Consider the following 23,438-nt stretch of genomic DNA (forward strand, 5'->3'; position numbering starts at 1 on the left):
ACTGTCACTTCCAGGTTCGGCGAGCACTTCCGGGTCGTCGGCGCAGCTCTGCGGCTCCTGCGGCGGCCGAAGAGGTGGTCGGGAAGTAGGTGCTTCCTGCTGGGCAGCTAGCTCCTCCGCTTCTGTCCGCTCCGCGGCGGGAAGCGCCTTCCCCACAGGTACTTGGTGAGCCGGGCCCGCGCTCCCTGCGGTCCCCCAGAGGTGGAGCTGCGGTCGGTTGGGTCTTCGAGGGCTGCTCAGAGGGCAGGGGCCCAGGGTGGGCCCGTTACCGACTTGGCTGCCGGGATGGCCCCGTGGCCGGTACCCGCGAATGAAAAGTGCGGGAGGCGGCGGGAGGCGGTTGCGGCCTCTGGCGGGAGGTTTGTGGTCCACGGGGCGCCAGCCGAACGGTCCTGGGGGAGGTCCTCAGCCCAGCGCGGTATTTTTAGCCAGGTGAATGTCTTTACGCATCCGGGGTTGTGTTGTGTTGTGTTGTTTGGGCCGAATATCAGGGGAGCGCATTCCTTAAGTGTCTCATTCCTATGCCGCTTCGCTTATTTGAAGTCTGCCTTAAACCTCAAGCCAGCTCCCACAGGGTAGTGAATTTAAACAGGACTAGGACTGCTGAGTTAATTCCGAATGTGGAGCCTTTGTGATTTTCGAAACTGTAGAATGAACGAGCACGAAATTGATGCGGCGGATACCAGATCTAACAGATTTGAACATTTCATAAGGAATTTTTAAGAATCTAAGGTCTAAGGTCATTAAAGCAAGTTAACTTGAACAAATTTTTAAATAACTTAGAGCTATTTTTTAAATTAGTATTTATTGAGGTATAATTGACACATAACATTAGTTTCAGGTTAGTGTTTCCGTTTTCTTCGGATAAATAGGAGAAGCAGAATTGCTGGGTCATTTGGTAATTCTATTTTTAATTTTTTGAGGAACCCCCATACTGTTTTCCACAGTGTCTTCAGCAGTTTGCATTCCCGCCAACAGTGCACAAGGGTCCCATTTTCTCTGCCTTCTCGCCAGCGCTTACCTCCTGTCCTCTTGATAATAATAGCCATTATAACAGGTGTGAAGAGATATCTCACTGTGGTTTTAATTTGCATTTCCCTGATGATTCGTGGTGTTAAACATCTTTTCATATGTCTGTTGTTGATCTGTATGTGTTCTTTGGAAAAATGTCCATTTGGATCTTCTGCCCATTTTTTTAATCAGCTTCTTTGCTGTTGAGTTGTATGAATTCTTTATGTATTTTGGATATTAGCTTCTTATTAGATACATGATTTGCAAATAGTTTCTCCCATTCAGGTTTCCTTTGTTTTTGTTTTTTATGTACAGCTATGTTTATTATCACTTTGAACCTCTTTACTTTATTTGGCTATATGCCTTGTGCTCAACATTCCAGTTTCACCTGATCTCTCACTGTAATATTTAACTCATATTGTGTAGTTAGCATATATCTAAAAGTCAGTATTTTGAATAATTCAAACCTTCTATGTCTGTTTTACATCGACTCCCTCTACCATATCGTTTCCCCAACCCCTGCAACTACCTGTCTGTTCTCTGAATCTACACGCTTGTTTTGTTTTTTTTTTCCTTTTTGATTTTCAATTCCACATGTATCCGATATCATACAGTATATGCCTTTCTCTGTCTCACTTAACTTCATTTAATGATAATGCCCATGGTGCCTATTCCTGTTATAAATGGCAAGATTTCATTCTTTTTATGGCTGAATAATATTCCATTGTAATATATTCACCATAGTTTATCCATTTTCTTTATCCATTGATGGACACTTAGGTTGCATATCTTTTGAGTTAGTGTTTTAATTTTCGGGGGCTACTCAGTAGTGGAATTGCTGTATCATATGGTAGTTATGTTTTTAATGTTTTGAAGAACCTCCACACTGCTTTCCATAATGGCTTTACCAATTTACATTCCCACCAGTAGTGCATGAGGGTTCCCTTTTCTCCACATCCTCACCAGCGCTTGTTATTTCTTGTCTTTTTGATAATAGCCATCCTAACAGATGTGAGGTGATACCTCATTGTGGTTTTGATTTGCATTTCCCTGATGATTAGTGATGTTGAGCATCTTTTCATGTGTCTGTTGGCCATCTGTATGTCTTCTTTGGAAAAATGTCTATTCAGACCTGCCAATGTTTAAATTGAGTTATTTGTTCTTTTGCTGTTGAGTTGTGTGAATTATATATTTTGGATATTAATTTCTTATATGATTTACAAATATTTTCTTCCATTCAGTAGGTTGCCTTTTTGTTTTGTTGGTTTTCTTTGCTGTGCAGAAGCTTTTTAGTATGAGACAGTCCCACTTTTGTATTTTTGCTTTTTTTTATTTTGCTTCTGGTGTCAAATTCAAAAAATCATAGCACCCATGTCAAGGAACTTACTGTAGCTGTGTTTTCTTCTAGGAGTTTTATAGTTTCAGGTCTTACATTCAAGTCTTTGACCTGTTTTGAGTTGATTATTGTGTATAGTGTGTAAGTTTGTCCAGTTTAATTCTTCTGCATGTGTTTGTGCAGTTTTCTCAACATCATTTATTGAAGATACTGTCCTTTCCCCCATCAGATGGTCTTGACTTCTTTGTTGTAAATTCACTGAGCATCTGCATGGGTTCATTATGGGCTATTATGTTCTGTTGATGTGTGTGTTTGTTTATGCCTAGTACTATACTGTTTTGATTACTATAGCTTTGTAATATTGTGGGATCAGGGACCATGATTCCTCCAGCTTGGTTCTTTCTCAAGATTGCTTTGGCTATTGGAGGTTTGGTGGTTCCATACAAATTTTAGGTTTGTTCTGTGTCTTTGAAAAATGCCGTTGGAATTTTGATAGGGATTGCATTGAATCTGTAAATTGCTTTGGGTAGTAAGGACTTGTTAATAATATTAATTCTTTTAATCCATGAGCATGGAATGTTTTTCCATTTATTTTGTCTTCTTCAGTTGCTCATTAATGTTTTGTAGTTTTCAACATACAGGTCTCTCACCTCCATGCTTAAATTTGTTTCTATATATTTTGTTCCTTTTGATGCAGTTGCAAATGTGATTATTTTATTTCTCTGATAATTTGTTATTTTACTTTTTTCTTTCCAGTTTGGATGGCTTTTATTTCTATTTCTTGCCTAATTGTTCTGGAAGTACTTCCAGTACTTTGTCAAATATAGGGCAAGAGTCCTGTCTTGTTTGTGATCTCAGAGGGAAGGCTTTCAGCTTATCACTGTTGACTGTGATGTTAGCTATGGGCTTGTCCTGTGTGGCCTTTATTATGTTGAGGTATGTTCCCTCTAAATCCACTTTGTTGAGAGTTATCATAAATGAATGTTGAATTTCGTCAGGTGCTTTTTCTGCATGTATTGAGATGATCATATGATTTTTACCCTTCATTTTGTTAATATGGTGTATCACATTGGCAGATTTGAGGCTGTTGAACCATTCTTCTATCCCTCGAATAAATCCCCCTTGATCATGGTGTATAATCCTTTTAATGTGTTGTTGAATTCAGTTTCCTAATATTTATTGAGGATTTTTGCATGTATATTCATCAGGGATGTTGGCCTGCAGGTTTTTTTTTTTCTTGTGGCATTCTTGTCTGGTTTTGGTTTCAGGGTAATACCGGACTCTTAAAATGAGTTTGGAAAAGTTTATTATTCTTCTATTTTTATTTTAAAGATTTATTTGAGAGAGAGCATTAGACTAAGCACCCAAGTTGGGGGAGGGGCAGAGGGAGAGAATCTTCAAGCAGGCTCCCTGCTGAGTGAGGAGCCCAGTGCAGGGCTCAATCCCATGACCCTCCTCTTCTATTTTTTGGAAGAGTTTGAGGACTGGTACTAATTCTTCTTTGAATGTTAGGTAGAATTTATCAGTGAAGCCATCTGATCCTGGACTTCTGTTTGTTGCGAAGTTTTTGTTTACTGATTAAATCTCCTTATGAGTAATTGGTGTATTCAGATTTTCTATTTCATCATTATTCAGTTCTGTGTTTTAAGGAATTAATTTCTTCTAGCTTGTCTAGTTGTTGGAATGTAATTGTTCACAGCAGTCTCTTAAGATCCTTTCTATTTCTGTGATGTCAGTTGTAACATCTTTTTCATTTCTGGTTTATTTATTTGAATTTTTTTCCAGGTGAGTTTTACTAAAGATTTGTCAGTTTTATCTTTCCAAAGAGCCAGCTCTTTGTTTCATTGATAATTGCTAATTCTTTTAAATCTCTATTTCATCTCTATTTTCTTCCTTCAGCTAATTTTGGGCTTCATTTATTTTGTGTGTGTGTGTTTAGTTCCTTGAGGTGTAAAGTTAGGTTGTTTGTGAGACTTTTCTTATTTCTCAAGGTAGACATTTATCAACATGAACTTCCCTCTTAAAACTGCTTTTGATGTATCCAACAAACTTTGATATATGTCCATCTTCATTTGTCTCAAGGCATTTTTTTTATCTTTGATTTCTCCTTTGACCTATTGGTTATTCAGTAACATGTTGTATAATCTTCACACATTGTGAAATTTCTAGGTTTCTTTGTGTAATTAATTTTTAGTTTCATACCATTATGGGTGTCTAAGATGTTTGATATGATTTCAGTCCACCTAAATTCATTGGCTTGTTTTGTGGCCTAATCTATGATCTATCCTGGAGAATATTGCATGTGCACTTGAGAAGAATGTATATTCTATTGCTTTTGGATGGAAGGTTCTGTATATATGTGTTAAGTTCATCTGGTCTAACATGTTTTTCTAATACCGATGTTCCCTCACTAATTTTCTGTCTGGATGATATATGCATTGATGTAAATGGAATATTGAAATCTCCTACTATTATTGTATTGCTGTCTATCTATCCCTTTAGGTCTGTTAATATTTTCTTTATATGTTTGGGTGTTCCTATGCTGAGTGCACAAGTATTTCCAAATGTTGTGTTTTGTGTTGCATGGACCCCTTTATCATTATGTGACACCCATCTTTTCTCTTATTACAGTTTTTATGTTTCAGTCTGTTTTTTTCTGATATAAGTATAGCTACATTCGCTTTCTTTTGGTTTCCATTTGCATGGAATATCTTTTTCCATCTCTTCATTTTTCATCTGCATGTGTTCTTAAATCGAAAGTGAATTTCTTATGGGCAGCATAGTGATGGGCCTTGGTTTTTTTTGTTGTTTTTTTTAATGCATTCAGCCACTCTGTGTCTTTTGACTGGAGAATGTAGTGCATTTACAGCTAAAGTAATTATTGATAGGTATGTACTTACTGCCATTTTGTTAATTGTTTATTGGCTGTTTTTGGACTTCTTCTCTTCCTTCTTTTCTTGCTCTCTTCCTTTGTGGTTTGATGACTTTCTTTAGGGGTATCCTTTATCTTTTGTGTTTTTACTATAGGTTTTTGCTCTGTGATTACCATAGGCTTACATATAACAATTTATGTCTATAATAGTCTATTATTTTTAAGTATAAGTAACATACAGCGTTAGCATATCATTTGACAGTTTTATACATTACTCAGTAACCATGATAAGTATAGTTACTGTCACCGTACGATGTTATTACAATATTGTTGACTATATTCTCTTTGCTGTACCTTTCATCTCTGTGACTTATTTTATAACTGGAAGTTTCTACCACTTAATCCCCTTTATCTATTTTGCCCATTCCTGCCACCTGCCTCCCTTCTAGCAACCACTAGTTCTCTGTATTTAAGATGCTGTTTTGTTTTGTTTTGTTTTGTTTAGAATCCACCTGTAGGTGAAATCATATGGTATTTTTCTTTGTCTGACTTATTTCACTTCCCATAATACCCTCTGGGTTCATCAGTGTTGTCACAAATGGCAAGATATTCTTTTTTATGGCTGATTAACATTTCTTTGTATATATACACCACAGTTTTGTGGGGGGTTTTGAGTATAGTTGACAACAATGTTACATTAGTTTCAGGTGTACAACTTAGTGATTTGACAAGTTGATACACATTATGCTGTGTTCACAAGTGTAGCTACTATCTATCCTGTTAAATTGCTTTTACAATATCATTGACTGTGTTCTTTATGTTGTGCCTTTTATTCTCGCAACTTACTCCGTAACTGGAAGCCTGTATCTCCCTCTCCCCTTCACCCATTTTATCCAACTCCTCACCCCTCTTCCCTCTGGCAGCCATCAGTCTCTGTACTTATTGATCTGATTTTGCTTTTTGTTTATCCATTTGTTTGGTTGCGTGTGGTTTTTTTTTTAATTTTTTCGTTCCACTTATGAGTAGAATCATATGGTGTTTATCTTTCTCAGTCTGACTTAATTCATTTAGCATAATACAATCTAGCTCCATCTGTGTTGTCTCAGATGGCATGATGCCATCCCTTTTTATGGCTGAGTAATAGTCCATTGTGTATATATACCACATTTTCCTTATCCATTTGTCTATGGACAGACACATGGGTTGCTTCTATATCTTGGCTGTTGTAAATAATGCTGCAATAAACATAGGGGTGCATATATTTTTTCAAATTAGTATTTTCTATTTTGGGGGGTGAATATATACTAGTGGAATTACTGGATTATATGGCATTTCTATTTTTATGTTTTTTGAGGCACCTCCATACTGTTTTCCACAGTGGCTGTCCCAATTTACATTCCTGCCAAGGGTGCAAGAGGGTTCCCTTTTCTCCACTTCCTCATCAACATTTGACATTTCTTGTGTTTTTGATACTAGCCATTCTGATAGATGTGAAATGAGATCTTGTGGTTTTGATTTGCATTTCTCTGACAGTTAGTGATGTTGAGTATCTTTTCCTGTGTCTGTTGGCCTCTTACTTGTGTGTCTTCTTTAGAAAGAGGTCTATGCAGGTCTTCTGCCTATTTTTTAACCAGAGTATTTGATTTGTTGGTGTTAATAAAAGTTCTTCATATATTTTGGATATAAACCCCTTATGAGATATATCCTTTGCAGATATTCTCTCCCACTCACAAGGTTGCCTTTGGTTTTATTAATGGTTTCCTTTGCTTTGTAAAAGCTCTTTGTTTTGGTGTACTTCCAGTAGTTTAATTTTTGCTTTTGTTCCCTATGCCTGAGGAGACCTATGCATAAATAAGTTGGTAGGGGTATTGTCCCAACAGGTCGGACTGCCTATGTTTTCTTCCAGGAGTTTTATGATTTCAGGTCTTACATTTAGGTCTTTAATCCATTTTCTGTTTATTTTTGTGTATGGTGTAAGAAAGTGGTCCAGCACCATTTATTGAAGATACTCTTTTCCCCATTGTATATTCTTGCCTCCTTTGTGATAAGTTAATTGACCATATAAATGTGGGTTTATTTCTGGGCTCTCTATTCTATTCCATTGATTTGTCTGTTTTTTGCCAATACCATAATGTCTTAATTACTTTAACTTTGTAATGTAGTTTGAAATCAGGAAGCATTGTTTGTCTTTGTCAGGATTGCTTTGGCTATGTGGGTTTTTGTTGTTCCGTACAAATTTTAGGATTGTTTGTTGTAGTTCTATGAAAAATGGGATTGGAATTTCGATATGGATTGCAATGAACATGTAGATTGCTTTGGGTAGTATGGGGATTTTAACAATATTCTTCCAATCCATGAGCATGGAATATCTTCCCATTCATTTTTGTTGTCTTCAATTTCTTTCTTTAGTATCTTACAGTGGTCAGTGTATAGGGCTTTCACCTTGGTTAGATTTATTTTTAGGTATTTTATTCTTTTTGATGCAATTGTAAATGGGATTGTTTTCTTAATTTCTCTGATAGTTCACTGTTAAATTATAGCTCTTGTCTAGATAACTCTTAGACTGTTGTCAAATGAGTATGACACAAGTGTGTATCTCCATTGGGACCTCTTCTTGCCCTTTTTAACCCTCCCCCACCTACCCACATACTTAATTTTTGCCCTCATTAATTTACTGAACAGATTTTTATTTGGTTTCCATTATGAGTCAGTTATTGTTTGTTCTAGACATTTGCTTTACTTCAGTGAACAAAACAGACAAAAGTCCCCGTTGGAGGATGCAGGAAATAAACATAAATAAATAATGTGTTAGAAGGTGATGGTACCATCAAAAACACATATTAGGAAAAGGGGGATTGGGAGAAGTTCCAGAGTGGAGGTGGAAATTGGTATTGTAAGTATGGCCATCAGTTTAAGGCTCATTAAATACATATTCTACTTGAAGGAATTAAAAGAACCAAGTGGATATCTGGAGGAAGAGTATTCTAGGTAGAAAGATCAGCCTTTACAAAGGCTTACATAGGGAGGTACATGTCTGTCATGTTCTAAGAATAACATGGAAGGCAGTGTGTCTGTAGAAGGGTGAGAGCAAGGGAGAGATGGTAGATATGGTTGGAGAGATTATTGGTAGCCAGATTTTTGTAAGGATTGAGTGAAATGGAAGCCATGGGAGGTTTGGAGCAAAAAAAGATATGGGCTGCTGGGTTGGGATTAAAGTGTAGGGACAGTGTGGAAGCAGGGAAACCAATTAGGAAGCTATTTCAGTAATCCAGGGGCAGATGATCATAGCATAGACCAGGGTGGTAACAATGGAAATGGTGAGAAATGGATGAATTCTGAATGCATTTTGAAGATAGAGTTTACAGGATTTGCTAGGGATTGGATGTGAAGGTGAGATGAGGGGAGTGGGGGATAATTTCAAAGGTTTTTGCGTAAACCCACAGAAGTATGGAGTTACATCAACTGAAATGGGAAAGACAAAAAATAAAGATGTTGAGTAAGCAGTTGGATCCAGGAGTGAGTTCAAGGGCAAGGTATAGGAAAAGGATGAACCAGTGAGTTTAAGAGAACAACCCAAAAAGTGTGGGTCCCAGGAGCTAAGCCAAGATCCTTTATTAAAGAGGAGGGAGTAATTAGCTGTGTCAAATGATTAAGTCTGGTAAGGACTGAAAATTTTGGATTAGCTTTACCAATGCCATTGGTGACCTTCACCATCTGTTTCTTTTGAGTGTTGGAGGCAAAAGCCTATGAGTGAGTGAGTGAGGAGTATATAAGAGGAGTGAAGAGTGAATATAAGAGAAAATGGGAGAAAAGGAATGAGAAGACAGTACAGACAACTCTTAGGAGCGTTGCTGCACAGAGGAACAAAGGAATACCGTGTAGCTAGTGAGGAAAGGGAGTCGAGACTTTTTTTTTTTTTTTTTTTTTTTTTTTTGAAGATGTGAGAAGTAGCCACCTGTTTGCTGATGGCAATAATCCACAGAGAGGGGAAATGTGATGGTGAGGGAGAGAAGGACTGATTCAGCTGTTGGAACAATATTCTTGAGTGTACTAGAGAGAATAGGCTTGATGTAGAGGTAGAAAGATTGTATTTGGATAACAGCATGGATAGTTTGGCTATTGTGACAGGCAGGGAGGCAGAGTGTATGTGGTTATAGGTATTGGAAGGTGGTTTGATGCCGTTTTGAGAGTCTGGAAGTTTTCATTGCTTCATTTTCCTCAGTAAAGTAGAAAACCTTGTATCACACTTAGACAAATTAACAATAATTGATAACAGCATTTATTCTTATTCAAGTTACTTATTCACTAATAAATACTTATTGAATGCATACTATATACTAGGCATTGTTCTAGATGGCAAATACATAACTGTGAACAAAAGTCCCCATCCTTATGGAACATCTGTTTTAGTGGATGTAAACAATAAGCATGTATATGTCAGCTTCAATTAATGGTATGAATTAAAATAAAGTAGTATAAGGGGGAAGGGAGGTAGTTCCTTTTTATAGGTTGGTCACAGAAGTTCTTTCTGATGAAGTGATATTTGAGCAGAAATCTGACTTAAATCAGGGAGTGAACCATGAAGGGATCTGGGAAGAACATTTGAAGCAAAAAGGACAGACAGTGCGAAGACCTTAAAGCAAGACTATCTTGCCATATTGAAAAGCAGCAAGGGACCAGTATGACTGCAGCAGAGGGAATGAAGGAGTAAGGGGCAGAAGGTAAGTTCATTGAGGTGGTGGAGAACCCCGATCATATTGGCCTTGCAAATCATTAGAAGGACTTTTTTTATTCTGAAACAGGATGCTGCTATTGGAGGTTTTGAATAAATGAGTGATGTGGTTTGATTTATGTTTTAAAAGGCTCAGTGTGGCTGCTCTAGGGGCAAGGGTGTTACAGGCAATTGTAGAAACAGGGAGACCTCTTATGGGGCTATCACAGTGCTCTTGCTGGTAGATGATGGGGATTTGGTGGTAGTACTAGAGTTGGTAAAAGTCAGCTTCCGGCTATACTTAGAAGAGCTGAAAAAATTGACCGACAGATTGGATGCGGAGTGAGAGAGAAACTAATGCCAAATGTGAAATTTGGGGGGTGTCTTACCCTAGACCAGATTTACTGTTTACTAAGGTGGGCAAGGTGAGGGCAGAAGAAGTTTGGAGGACATGGTATCAGGAATTTGGTTTTTGACACATTTCATTTGAGCTACCTACTTGATATTTCCCTTCAGTGGCAAGGAGGCAATTTTATATAGGGCAACAAGGGGAGAAGGACTGGGGATATACATTTGAGAGTCATCAGCAGATAGCCTAATACTAAGGGAGTAAAGCATCTAGAGAAGACCTAAGAAGCCTTAGGGCACTCAAGTAGAAGTCAGGTACCTGCGGAGGGACCAAAGAAAACAAATATAGTAGTATCCAGTGAGTGGGGAGGAGAGAACGGAGTGTGGGGCCCCAAAAAGCCAAAGAAAAGGTTTCAAGTGTTTGCAGGTATATAATGTGAAGACTGGTAACTAGCCATTATTTTTGCTGAGTTTTTCCTGATAACTCCCTGAATATGTCTCCTGTCCATCTCTAAGCTGAAAGTGCCATGAGGTCAGGGATCTTGTCTATGACTTGTAGCTCAGTATTTGTTGAATCTATACTACTGCCACCCTGTTCAAGCCCTCATCTCCTTCTCATCTTCCAGTACATTCTCCCTGGCATCCCTCCTGTTGGAACAAATACACCATGCCGTCTTTTTCAGCTCCATCTCCTACCACTTCCTGTTCATAATTACACCTTAATCCTGTGGAACAATTTATAGTTCTCTCTACAGACCGTATCATTTCATACTCCTGTGGCTTTACTCGTTCTGTTCTTTCAGCCTAAGATGATCTTCCACCTTTGTTTGGCTGAAGTCTAGCTTAAAGAATCAGGAAGCCTTTGTTAATGAGTTCACTCAGTCCACAGGTGGCCTCCATCACACACTGTGTACATTTGTCACGGTGCTTATTCTTTATTGAGTTAAATACTGTTTTGTGTATCTGTTACCCTCTGTAGAATATACATTTTTTAGAGTCCAGGAGCATATCCTTATTCATCTTCCTCTCCCTCCTGCCTATCACAGTGCTGTCTTCTTGGTAAGCACTCTATAAATACCAAATGTTAAGGGAAAAAAATGAAGCAGAGGGCATGCAACTGTGAGCCAAAAGATTGTCTGGATCACTGGACTGACAGGAGAAAGGAATGGTAGTACACAGTAAATTGATTCTAGATTAGGTCAAAAGGCAGGCTTTTAAAAGAGATGGTAAAGATGTACCTTTTAATAGATATATCTGTGCTTTGTATAAAGGAGTATAAATGCCTATGTCAGAATAACAAAAAATAGAAAAATCATTTTTAACTGTTCTTTGTCTTAATTATATAGCAGTTTGCAATATTAAGAGTTGTGATAGCATATATTAGAATGTATGAAATAGACTATATTACATTAGTGGTTTATAATGTTTAATACTTTCATATTAAATTTTTAGGACATCAATGCAAGCCTGAATAAGAAAAACAATTTCTTCTTCCTAAGCCATGGCATATCAGTTATACAGAAATACCACTCTGGGAAACAGTCTCCAGGAGAGCCTTGATGAGCTCATACAGGTGGGAGACTAAAACCAATTTTTATTTAGAGGAGTCTATAATAAGTTTTGTTAGATCTCTTCTCTCAGGCAGAGAGCTAAGAGGTAAAGGATCTTAGAATCTTTGACCCAGCAAGGCAGTATTTATCCCATCCTGACTACAGGGCATAAAATATAATGAAGATCAAATGACATAGTTTAACATGCCTAAACATAAAAATTGAGATTATTGGTTTTCTCTTATTTATAAGGCATAGTCTGTGTGGCTTTAAGGTAACTTTGGACAATTTGATAAAGTCTTTTGAGATTTAAATTTAAATTTATAGTTCAGTTTTAGGAGAAATAACCTTTTAAAATAAAGCTCATCTAAGAACATATTAAGTATTTCCATTTGTTTTCATATAGTTGATGAGCTTTGATGAGATTAGGTTTTTAAAAAAATAGATTACTGGGCCTGCATTTTTTTTTTTTAAAGACACTGCATTCTTTCAGTCTATCAGATGCCTCTTTCCAGACACTGTAAAGGAGTGATAGAGTTTTGGCCTGGCAGTGTAACATCACTGCATATTTTCTTTTCAAAATTATGTTTGTGTCAAGACAATGCAAGAAAATATTGTCAGGCTTTACTCCTTAACTGTCAGTATGGCAAAGAAGGGAGTCTAGTTTAAGAGGCTCTCTGTTAACCTCAGTTAAATGTTAGATGGTAATTCGTACATATTTTGTCTTTAATGTCCTTCTCTAAGAGGATTTATGACCTTTACTTTTTCTCAGTCTCAACAGATCACCCCCCAACTTGCCCTTCAAGTTCTACTTCAGTTTGATAAAGCTATAAATTCAGCATTGGCACAGAGGGTCAGGAACAGAGTCAATTTCAGGGTAAGGATATTTTCCTAAATCTAGAAGCTTGCACCAGTGGTTGTTAACAACAGTGCTTTTGAGGACCCCTACATATTTATGAATCATAATAGGAAGCGATGGTTTAATCAAATATTGGAGTTTGTTTTATAATTATACTTTACTTTTAAATGACCTCTATACTAAGTTTATCCACTTAATGTGAGAGAGAATTGTTTTTAGACTTTTATTCCATTGTTTCACAAATCAGCCTATGTATGTTTCGCTGCCTTCCCTGAAGAGTTACTGAGATTTCAAACGCCCAAACCATTACCTGCAGGATTGAAGGTAAGTGACAGAGTAGTCCCTAAAGCTCACTTAATGTTTTTCAAACTCTGATCTTCACCCATTCCATGGAAGTACATTCATGTTGCCTCCCACCTACTCTTATGAAGATCTGAACTGGTGGTAGGTAATGATCTGTTCTGATAGCTTGATCTCATTTGAACAGTAATCCCAAACTGAACAAAAGATGGTAAATTCAAATTAAAGGCCCATTGAAAGTATCATGGTGAATAGAAGTAATTTTACCACATTGATATTGATGGAGTCAGATATATATAATCAAATATCACTGTACACTGTTACATAATATTTATGCTTATGTTGTTTTAAGGGATACCATAAAGTAATTAAAAGGTTACAGTATATGAAAAGAACATAGAGGTTAATTTGCTTTTAAGAGCATAGTGTTTGTTGAATAAATTTTAAATAAATTTAAAATTTTTTTAAGAAATCCCCAAACATTTCAGTGCCTGTTACAAACCAGGCATTGCTGTGAATATTGGGTTGGCAGAGAACGAATTTAGTGAAGGGATAAAGTCTGCATGTATGTTGTATAATAAGTCTCTTACTAATTTCACATGCTTAAAAGTTATCTGGGTAAAATGTATCTTTATAAAATTTTATCAATAGATTCTTGAAATTTTAACAGTAACTATTCTGGCAAAAGTTGTTTGCTGTTTTGTATAACTATGTGTGCAAATCTGCCAAGATGCTTTAATTTGAAATTGATCCATGTTGATACCTAACAGTTTTCTAATTTAGTTTTCTAATTTGGATCTATTTAGCTAAAGTTAAACATAATTGGACATTGCATTTCTTTTGCGTAGTGTTTTGTAAGTTTGTCTGTTCTCCAAAAGCTAGAAATAATTAGTTTTTGAGCAGATCTGACTTTCCCATTCTTGTTTTTTTTTCTTTTCCTACTGTTTTAAGCCCAGGCTTTCATTACCTACCTCTCCCATTACAGCAGACTTGATCAGTTTTAAGTCCAGAATGTTTGCAAATAACCTGTTTTGTTTGGTGGGACATATGACAAAGGCAGAAGAGATCACACATTGGTAATTTCTAATTTTCAAAGGCATTTTGCTAGATCACGTTTAAATCTATATTTTACTGGCCTGATGGCCCATTGAAGCAATCTTAGGTAACATCGTAAATTTTGCTTTAAATTGTCATATGAATTTCATATAACAGATCATTTAGTAGAATCTTATAGGGGAAAAAAATCTCCTTGAGTATGGGAATTAAGATTTTAATTTCTGTGTTAAAATTTATTAGCAAAAAAAGTCAAAATATATGTTTACCGAGAACCTTGAACTAATTTTTAGGGAGAACATTCATATTGAACTAGTCATTTAAAGAGTCCGCGTATGCTTTTGATAGAATGTATGCTGGCAGGTGAGAGTTTACAATTAATGTTAAAATACTAAACTTCAAATAGTAATTAAGGAAGCATTAAAAGATTTAATGGTCAAGAAAAATCGCCCTTCTGAATTCCCTATCTGTTCATTTCTACAATTAACATGCATTATGATATTTTAACTGCAAGAATGTTGCCCAGTTGTAGATTAATGTTAAAAAAACACATGTATTTATTAAAGGTGCATTTAAGATAATCAGTTACTTGACCAAAGCCAAATATCATATTTTTTAATATTTAAAAAGTTCCTTCCAATACTTTTTTTAAATAAAATTTTTGATTCTTGAGGTACTAGATTATGACTTTCTCATGAACACAGTGAAGAAGATATTTATTAGGGATTCTAGCTCGCGAAACAATTCTAAAGAGAGGGGTGACTCAGTTAAGCCTCTGCCTTCAGCTCAGGTCATGGTCCCTGGGATGAGCCCCGCCTCGGAGCCTGCTCGTCCCTCTTTCTCTTCCTCTCCCCTCCGCCCCCACCATGCTCATTCAAATTTAAAAAAAAAAATCTTAAAAGATGATATCATCATCTCATTTCTTCTTGTGTTCACATTTTATTAAGCTTTTGTTGGCTCAAAAGTTATCTAGCCAATGAGCTCTCTTAATTATGTTGTCTATTTTAATCTAAATATTAGAAAGCATTTAATATAGCAATAAAATAAGTGAAAGTGAATGTTCCCACACTAAGCATAAATCCCAGTGATTATTGGCATTCGGCTGTGTAGCCTTCCAAAGGCTCAGACTGTAGCTAATGAGATCTATTTTTTTTAATAATTCTTTGTTAACCCAACATGTCTTACGTGGTTTTCCGTGCATTAATCTTACCACTCCACTGAAACTTTTCTTGCCCTATTGTTGCTAAACCTGATGCATAATTTGTGATACTATGGATTAGTCTCTGTGGAAACCATACTGTCCTAGCTTCCGTTCTCTGACCCCTCTCTTTCTCAGACCCTTTGTAGTTTAATTGTTGGTATTCCTTAGGTTTAGCTAGGGATCCACATATTCTCCGTGAATGAATGAATCCAACCCTGTGGCTCTACAGTCAAGAGGCCTGTGCTCCTAGGCTTTCTTCCACACACCAGCTGCTTATTGCACATGGTGATTTAGATCTCAAACTCAGCAAGTTTCAGATTTATCAAACTGTCTTTTCCTATGATTGCACTGTTATTGGAGCCAGAATCTTGAGAGATAACAAATTTTGTCTCCCCACCATAGCCAAGTTGGTTGTCAAGTCCTAACAGGAAATTTTTTTTTTCTTTTTTTTAAGATTTTACTTACTTATTTTAGAGAGAGTGGGAGAGGAGCAGAGGGAGAGGGACAAGCAGACTCCACACCCAGCCTGGAGCCAGACACAGGGCTGAATCCCATGAGCCTGAGATCATGACCTGAGCAGAAATCAAGAGTCAGACGCTCAACCAGCTGCGCCCCTCTCTCCACTTCTATTGACCTCTTTGCTGCTATAGTAAAGGCACTCTCACCTCTCATTCAGCTCCCCCGCCCATCAGTTCTTCATGTTATCATGAGAAATGCAAATCTGATGTTACTACTCTGCTCAAAATCCTTCTTTTAGGATACAGCAAAAGCTTTCTAAGGTTCTCCAGGATCTCCTTCCCCTTGGGACCTCCTGACACAGTTGACTTTTACTCATTTTTCAAAACTCAAACTTCACTTCGTGAGAGAAGCCTTCTGTGCCCCATGTGTTCCATACCCTTGGGTGCCCCTAGCTTACTATGCTTTCATAATACTGCTGTTGTTTTAATGCTCTCCCCTGCTACCTGAAGCTTGTTGTTGATGCCAGGAATCATATTTTGTATCCTCAGAGCCTAGCATAGTCCAGCAAATAGTAATTACTCATATTTTTAATATTGGGTTAAGTCATTCATAGCATCATAGTTTCCCTGATCATTCTCACTTGATAGAACATTTAAATAGACTGTAGTTTTTACTATTGTGGGTAACACTGCAGAGAATGTTTTTCTGAATTGAAGGTTTGGGGCATATAAATCTCTTACCAAACACTAAATTTCATTTGTGAAGATTCCATGTGTATGTATGTGTCAAGTTTTGATTGTATTCAGTTGGTGTCTATCCTTGCACTTTCACCCCATTCTTCAAAAATTTCCTTTTAATGTTTAAGCAATTATTCCTGCTCCTAAAAAAAGAAAACAAAGTAACTTTTTATCAGTTGCACAGGACAGTAATACTGTAGTTTCTGTGGCTAATACAGTAATTGATCTGAGGGAAGCACAGCGTTAAAATTGAATGTTTCTGGGTAGTCCCTGCTTCTGTACAAGTTCGGAGAGTTAACACATACAATAAAATGCAGTTGACCCTTGAACAGCATGGGTTTGAACTGCATGGATCCACTTATATATAGATTTTCTCAATAAATACAGTCCTGTAAAAGGTATTTTCTCATGATTTTCTTTCTTTTCTGTAGCTTTATTGTAAAAATACAGAATATAATGCATAGAATGTTACAAAATGTGTTTATTGACTGTTATTGGTGTAACATTACACATAATAGCCTATTAATCGTTAAATTTGGGTGGAATCAAAAAGTGTGTGGATTTTCTGTGAGAGGTGAACTTTTATCATATTGCCACAAGAGGGCAGTAGAAGTACAAATTCAAATTTCCTTTCAACTTTTCTTCACCTTCTAGGTAAGTAATTTGCAGACTGTTAACAGAACTGAAAGTATACAGTATTTAACTCTTAGTAAATTTATCTAGGGTGTTTTTTTAAGTGATAGAGTGAAAATTAAGGAAAATCTTAAGAATTAGGTAGTTGGTAGCTGAGTTCTCAAATTGCTTTGGGGAAAAAAATGACTTCATGGTATGTCAATGTTTTGTTTTAAAGGGCTCTCTAAATACATACAGATTCTGCGATAACGTGTGGACTTTTGTATTGAATGATGTTGAATTCAGAGAGGTGACAGAACTTATTAAAGTGGATAAAGTGAAAATTGTAGCCTGTGATGGTAAAAGTAAGTGTTTACCTAATTACTGTGAAAGCAAAGCTACTTGAAATCTTGTTTTTGTGAGTCTTTAGAAAATCTTTGTCTGAAATTATGGGGGGAATTCTGAATTCCAGATCTCAATTCTCAAACAGTGCTCTTAATGACTTTAGGTGTGAACATTTCACAGGACACATAGACTGCCTCCACAGATTTGAAGTGTTTAATTTTTTTTTTTTTTTTTTTTTTTAAAGATTTTATTTATTTATTCATGAGAGACAGAGAGAGAGAGAGGCAGAGGGAGAAGCAGGCTCCCAAGGAGCAGGGAGCCCGATGCGGGACTCGATCCCAGGACCCTGGGATCATGACCTGAGCCGAAGGCAGACGCTTAACGACTGAGCCACCCAGGCGCCCTGAAGTGTTTAATTTTGAAATTTATCCTAGTTTCTGTGTTGCTGGATGCCTATACATTTTATATTTTTAAAGTAATCATTTAAAAGATTTTAAAATAACCATAAGAACCTTATCAGGTATAATGGTAAATATCCATTCCTGATCTATTACATCTGTGATGGCAGACCTAGGACCTTGTTTAAGTCAAATGTTTCAAAAACTATACATCTTTCTCTTCCATGATTAGTTATTTCCTTTTTGCTAATTATATTTTAAATATATTTTTACTTTATGATCTGAACCATTTGTATCTAAACAGCTATTCCTAAAATAGAGAATGACTATTACTCTCTAAGAAGGGGAGTTTTGAAAAGCAAAAGAAAATGTGGAAATTTGGTTTTATGTATTTTGGGTTTCAAAAGAAATAGCTAATCAGTGAAAAAATTTAGAGGACAGAAAAGCATAATTTGTAACACCAACTGGAGATAACATCACTTAATATTTTATTGTATAACTTTCTAGTCTTATCTGTTTTTACGGTGATATACATTTACATGTGTACACATTTGCAAATACATCATTTCTCACCGGCTGTATAAAATTATACTTTTGGCCTTTTTTTTTTTTTAAGAACTAGTCTCTTCCGGAGATCAGAAAGTCTCTGAAATTAGCAACACTTCAATGACTTGTACTTTTCAGAAGGTTAGCTAGGAGTAATCATTCTAAGAACTTTAAGCAAAGATAACTTTTTAATATAGTTATCAAATACTTTGTTTCCTTGTTATAAGGACAGAAAAGATCTATGTAATCTTATGCAGAAATGTTATCATCTTGTAATCCAGAACTATGTCAGATAATGTATACTTGTTTCATATTTTTCTTATAATTTGGGTAATAGCATCCTCATAACCCTGAGATTAAGTTTTTACTAGACTGTGGAATTTGGGCATTAATTCATAACTTCTGTATCTTTCAAAGTAAGTTAATGATGTAGACTAGTACTATTCAGTAAAACCTGTACCTATGGAAATGTTCTCTGTCTGTACTTTCCAGTAGCCACATATAAATGTGTTAGGGCAACTAAGAAATTTAATGTTTTATTTTTTATTTAATTTTATCAGTTACCTAAATAACCACACATAGCTAGCCATGTTGGACAGCACAGATACTCTTGCCTAAACAGGCAAGAGTGTTTTTTTTCCAAAATTCAGTAGATGAAAAGTAGCAAATCAGCCTTACCTATTGCCATAGCTTCTGAGAAGTTTGCCCTGCTTCCCTCACATAGTATTAACTGATCTCAAAGAAAAAACAGTTGAGTATTCAAGTTGTGTTCCATGTATTCTGTCATCACAAAAGAATACAATCTTAGAATGTTTTCAAAATTAAAATATAAAAAGTTTGGCATTTAAAAGAAGTTTAACTGAGAAACTTCCATTCCTTAGTAACCAGATAAATGGAGTGCTACTATGAAATAAGCCCATTTTCTCTAAAAATCAGCTTTCTGAAATAGGAAGAGTGATAGTGGCTAGAATTTTGGTCTGTATCTCACCAGGAATTAACATAACAATTTTCTTCTGATTATATGTTATGGTCCTTTGTGGTTTAAAATTTGGGGACAGTAGAGGACCTAAGGGGAAAAAATGGTCATGTAGTAGCTCTAGGAACCAAACCAGTATAACTTATATAATGAACCAAATAATACAATTTGGTTTTTCAATAGCATAAATATGGAGAGCTAAGAATTATCTTCTCACCTGTGCCTTGAAAGGTATTTAAGTTCTCAGGGCAGTTCCTTGATCAGCTCCCCTCAGCCTTCTCTTCTTCCCCATCCTTCACACCACCACCACCATTAGTTCCTGTTTTATTTTTTTAAAATATTCTCAAAATATTTAAATTTTAAGTTGCTCCTTGAATTTACTCTTTCTCTCTTCTGTTTCCTAGATACTGGCTCCAATACTACAGAATGAATTGGAAAAAAAAAAATGGCTTTTTTTTAATGCCATCTTCTGTTACTATTCATCGCTTTTTTGAAGAGAAGCATAGAAGAGACTTTTTTTTAATTTATTCTGGCATCGCAGAAATGACTACACTGTGCTATATATACTATCAGAATTCCAATAGAAAGAAGCTTATAACTCTAGCCTCTTACATTACCTTTTCAGCATGAAGAAACAGAAGTTTTTTTTAATAACAAACATTGTTGCCTTCCTAAGAACATTCTTGAATAAACTCATTTTAAAACTCAGTGTGAGTAGTAAATGGTAGAGCTATTAAGCTAGCAATATGAAGAGATTAGATAAGCATTTTGAAAGCGCACCATCTTCCTTACAAAGGAAATTTTCAGTAAAGGGAAATTAGTTTCATCATTAGGGCAAAAACCAAATTCTGGATTGGGATAGGTCTTTTTTAAAAATATAAAACCAATTATTGGTGTGAAAAACCTAAGTACAACTCAATTAGGAAAAGTTAGACAATCTTTACACAGCTTCCATAACCAAAACAAAACTTTTTAAAAAACCTAGCAACATAAAATAGTCTCCACATGACATGTAAATAATTTCTTAAGCTGGCCCTATTGGTCATATTTCATACATTTTAAAAATTATCTACATCTTAACAGTTACTAGATCTCCAATAAAAAGTCCTACTGAATATATGCCATATCTTTGTGTACTTGAAAGAAAAAAGTTTTCCTTGTTTGTCAGTCTGGGTATATCTAATGAAGAATGTGGCTTTTCTAAAATATCAGAGGGAGACTATCGGGCACCGGGTAGTTAAGTAACTGAAATTCAGCAGCTGACTATAGAGGAGTCAAGACCAACTATTTTTAATAAGGATCTGACACTTTATCATTTAGTGAGGGTAGGCTCTTGACAGTCCCATCCTGTGGTCACCTGCAATTAGTGTGCCAAAGCTACAATGGGATGAAAAATTACCTTTTTCTCTATCTGAAAGATAATGCTGCTGAGAGATAATAGAGTTGTCAGTAATCTTTAGCAAAATAGCTTTTTATAAACCTATTAAAATGTTAAATAGGTCTTTGTATTACACATAGTCCCCGTTTTTTCATTTGTAGAAGCACATTATATAACAAGTGTCATTTTTAAGCAAACAGTGCTCAAGTCTGATCGATTTAGCAGCACAGACTTTGTAAAATAATAGCAAGCCTAACTGACTATTATGAGTGAGACCAAGTTATATGTGTTACATAGATTCTCCTGGATGATCTTAACAACCTCAGAAGACCTTTGTTCCCTTTTTACAAATTAAGAAACAAACTCAACCTCTCTATATTACCAAAGTGTACATAACTAGGACTTTTCTTAATTGTAATTAATCAAAACCGAAACCTTTTTACTTTGGAGGTTCAACATAATGGTTAGGGGACAAGTATGTTGATAGTGAACAGTAGTTGTCGAAATTTCTGGTTCTAAAGAGTAAGTCATGATTTAAACTTTTTTTTTTTTTTTTTTGCTTGTAGTAGTCACTGAGTTCTTACAGAAGGAATAATAGGGCTGGAGTTGTATACTTGTTTGGGAATTTAAAACCCTGTAAAGCCTATCAATAGATTGTGTTTCCAAGAAATGCAGAAGCATTTCTCCTCCCTGGGTGAGGGGTTTGTTGTAAGACATGGTTGGCTGGCCTGACCTACTAACTGGAGTAATACTGACTTATGTCATGCTCTGGGTGCTTCTGTAGCATTTCCTGAGCATGTTAGTGTAATCCTTGCCTCTCACATTAACACTTAACTTTTATCTTTGCAGTCCATTCTAGTAATCGACTCCAGGGTTCTCTTCCTAGCCTTCCCTACCACCCAGCACATAATCTGCTCCAGTCAAGTTTGGTTATGTTGTTTCCTCCATATCTCATGGCTTTCCTTTTAAAAATCAACATCCTACCCAGCCTTCAAAACTTAAACCCAGTTTTGTCTCTGCGTGTAACTAATATTGATCTCCTCTTACAAAGGAGTCCTTTAAATACATGAAAAGACACAAGAGATTGGAAGAACATGGTCCATTTCACTACTCACTCAGGTGCTCAATCCAGGTAACTTCATTAGAACTTCATTCCATCAGTTGAAGTCTGTTCTTGTACTTAGGTTAGTCACCATATACACCTCCTTTCGCCTGGGCAGGAGTGCAGTAATCCTAGCTCACATTTCCTCCTGTCAGTTCTCATTACTCGCATAGCTGACCCTTAATTGCAGTAGGTGTTCTAATGGTCCCATAGTGGTACTCACACTTTACTGGAGTTACAAAAGGGTCTCAGCAAGAACTCACTCCACTTTGTGCTTTCCCAACCAGCCACAGGCTCCAATGATAGTAAATTTACTTGCCTGTTAATGTGGCAGAAGAAAAAATCCATTAGTTTTTCTACTGTTAGGACTAAGTAAAAGCTGTAGAGTCAGTCCACTGCAGATGCATTACTAATGCTACTTTAACACCCAAATAGTAGGCAAAGAGTACCCTCTGACTTTATTGGATTGGTCATTGTTTGGCTTATTTTGATCTATCTTCAGCTAATTTTGAAAAAAAAGTGAATAGTTTCTCTCTTGGTAGACATCAATTACAATGAAGGTAGGTTGCCTTCAGTTTTGAGTGGGTCATAATTAGATTCCTACTAATAGTAAAATTTTGAAAGTTTATATACATGTATTATTAATATGTATATTTCTCAATTGGAGAAGTCATTATTTGTAGCCTTGTTATGAAATTTGGACTCAATAAAATAGAGCACAGAGTAAGGGAAAGTGGAACATAGAGTTAACATGAGAATGAGAGATTACCAGAGGTCTTGAAAGCTGGGCAGAGAAATTCTTAGAGCCTTTAGTGGTCTTTGGGGAGGGGAGACACATGAAACAAAGCTGAAATAATGCAGGAAAGATAGGAGAGTATCCATGCAGTAGTTAAAATTTGGCCTAGAAAAATAATTGTGGGAATTCAAGACCTCCAGAACAGGGAAATTTCACTAAAAAAAAAAAAAAGTCAACAGAGCTGGGAGTTCAGGGTGTTAACAAATATATAGACATCTGTCCGGACCTGCTGGCCACAATATGATGAGGTTCACAGATCAGAGACTTCAAAGCTGATGGAACCTCAAAGATCAACCAATGAATCCAGCCTCATTCGGTGCACTAGAAAGTTAAGGTCTAGAGGGGGTCCACTTCTCCAAGCCCAAAAAGCCAGTCAGGAGAGCTGAGTGTAAAACCCCAAAAGCTATAAAACTAGAGTGCATTAAAATACAAGCTGTCCTTCACAGCATCGCTTATTATTTAAACATCTTTACATAAGTCCTTGCTGATGGATAACGAAGATGTGGTATGTATATACAATGGAATACTACGAAGCCATAAAAAAAACCCAAGTCTTGCCATTTGCAATGACATGGATGGAATTAGAGGGTATTATGCGAAGCGAAATAAGTCAGAGAAAGCTAATTATCATACAATCTCACTCTTGTGGAATTTCAGAAACAAAACAGGATCATAGAGGAAGGGAAGGAAAAATAAAAAGATGAAATCAGGGGCTCCTGGGTGGCTCAGTCAGTTAAACATCTGCCTTCGGCTCAGATCATGATCCTGGAGTCCTGGAATCAAGCCCCACGTTGGGCTCCCCGCTCAGCAGGGAGTCTGCTTCTCCCTCTGAGCCTACCCCTTCTTGT

General features: G+C 36.5%; 1 protein-coding gene across 3 annotated transcripts; it reads left to right on the top strand.

The window, feature by feature from the left end:
* Positions 1–20,022, top strand: GTF2A2 (general transcription factor IIA subunit 2). Of its 3 annotated transcripts, XM_045899954.3 has the most exons (6): positions 12–158; positions 9,789–9,940; positions 11,731–11,851; positions 12,601–12,705; positions 17,288–17,414; positions 19,719–20,022. In XM_045899954.3, exons 3-6 carry the CDS (start codon positions 11,780–11,782, stop codon positions 19,742–19,744), a joined length of 330 nt encoding a protein of 109 aa, XP_045755910.1. In that variant the 5' UTR covers positions 12–158; positions 9,789–9,940; positions 11,731–11,779; the 3' UTR covers positions 19,745–20,022. The 3 variants fall into 3 exon arrangements, with proteins under 3 accessions (XP_045755909.1, XP_045755910.1, XP_064426451.1); XM_045899953.2 differs by lacking the exon at positions 9,789–9,940 and having other exon boundaries at positions 1–158; XM_064570381.1 differs by lacking the exons at positions 12–158; positions 9,789–9,940 and adding an exon at positions 193–432.
* Positions 20,023–23,438: the final 3,416 nt, after the last annotated feature.

This window comes from Mirounga angustirostris, unplaced genomic scaffold, assembly GCF_029215605.1.
Source record: "Mirounga angustirostris isolate CCGP_5_RB_7025 unplaced genomic scaffold, mMirAng1.0.hap1 SCAF_9, whole genome shotgun sequence".
Taxonomy (NCBI): domain Eukaryota; kingdom Metazoa; phylum Chordata; class Mammalia; order Carnivora; family Phocidae; genus Mirounga; species Mirounga angustirostris.

Excerpts from the sequence above, each read along its gene's own strand:
- GTF2A2 (XM_045899953.2), top strand. The coding sequence starts at position 11,780 with ATGGCATATCAGTTATACAGAAATACCACTCTGGGAAACAGTCTCCAG. Across the intron at positions 11,852-12,600 it reads GCCTTGATGAGCTCATACAG|TCTCAACAGATCACCCCCCA; the intron begins GTGGGAGACTAA and ends ACTTTTTCTCAG. Across the intron at positions 17,415-19,718 it reads TGTAGCCTGTGATGGTAAAA|ATACTGGCTCCAATACTACA; the intron begins GTAAGTGTTTAC and ends TCTGTTTCCTAG.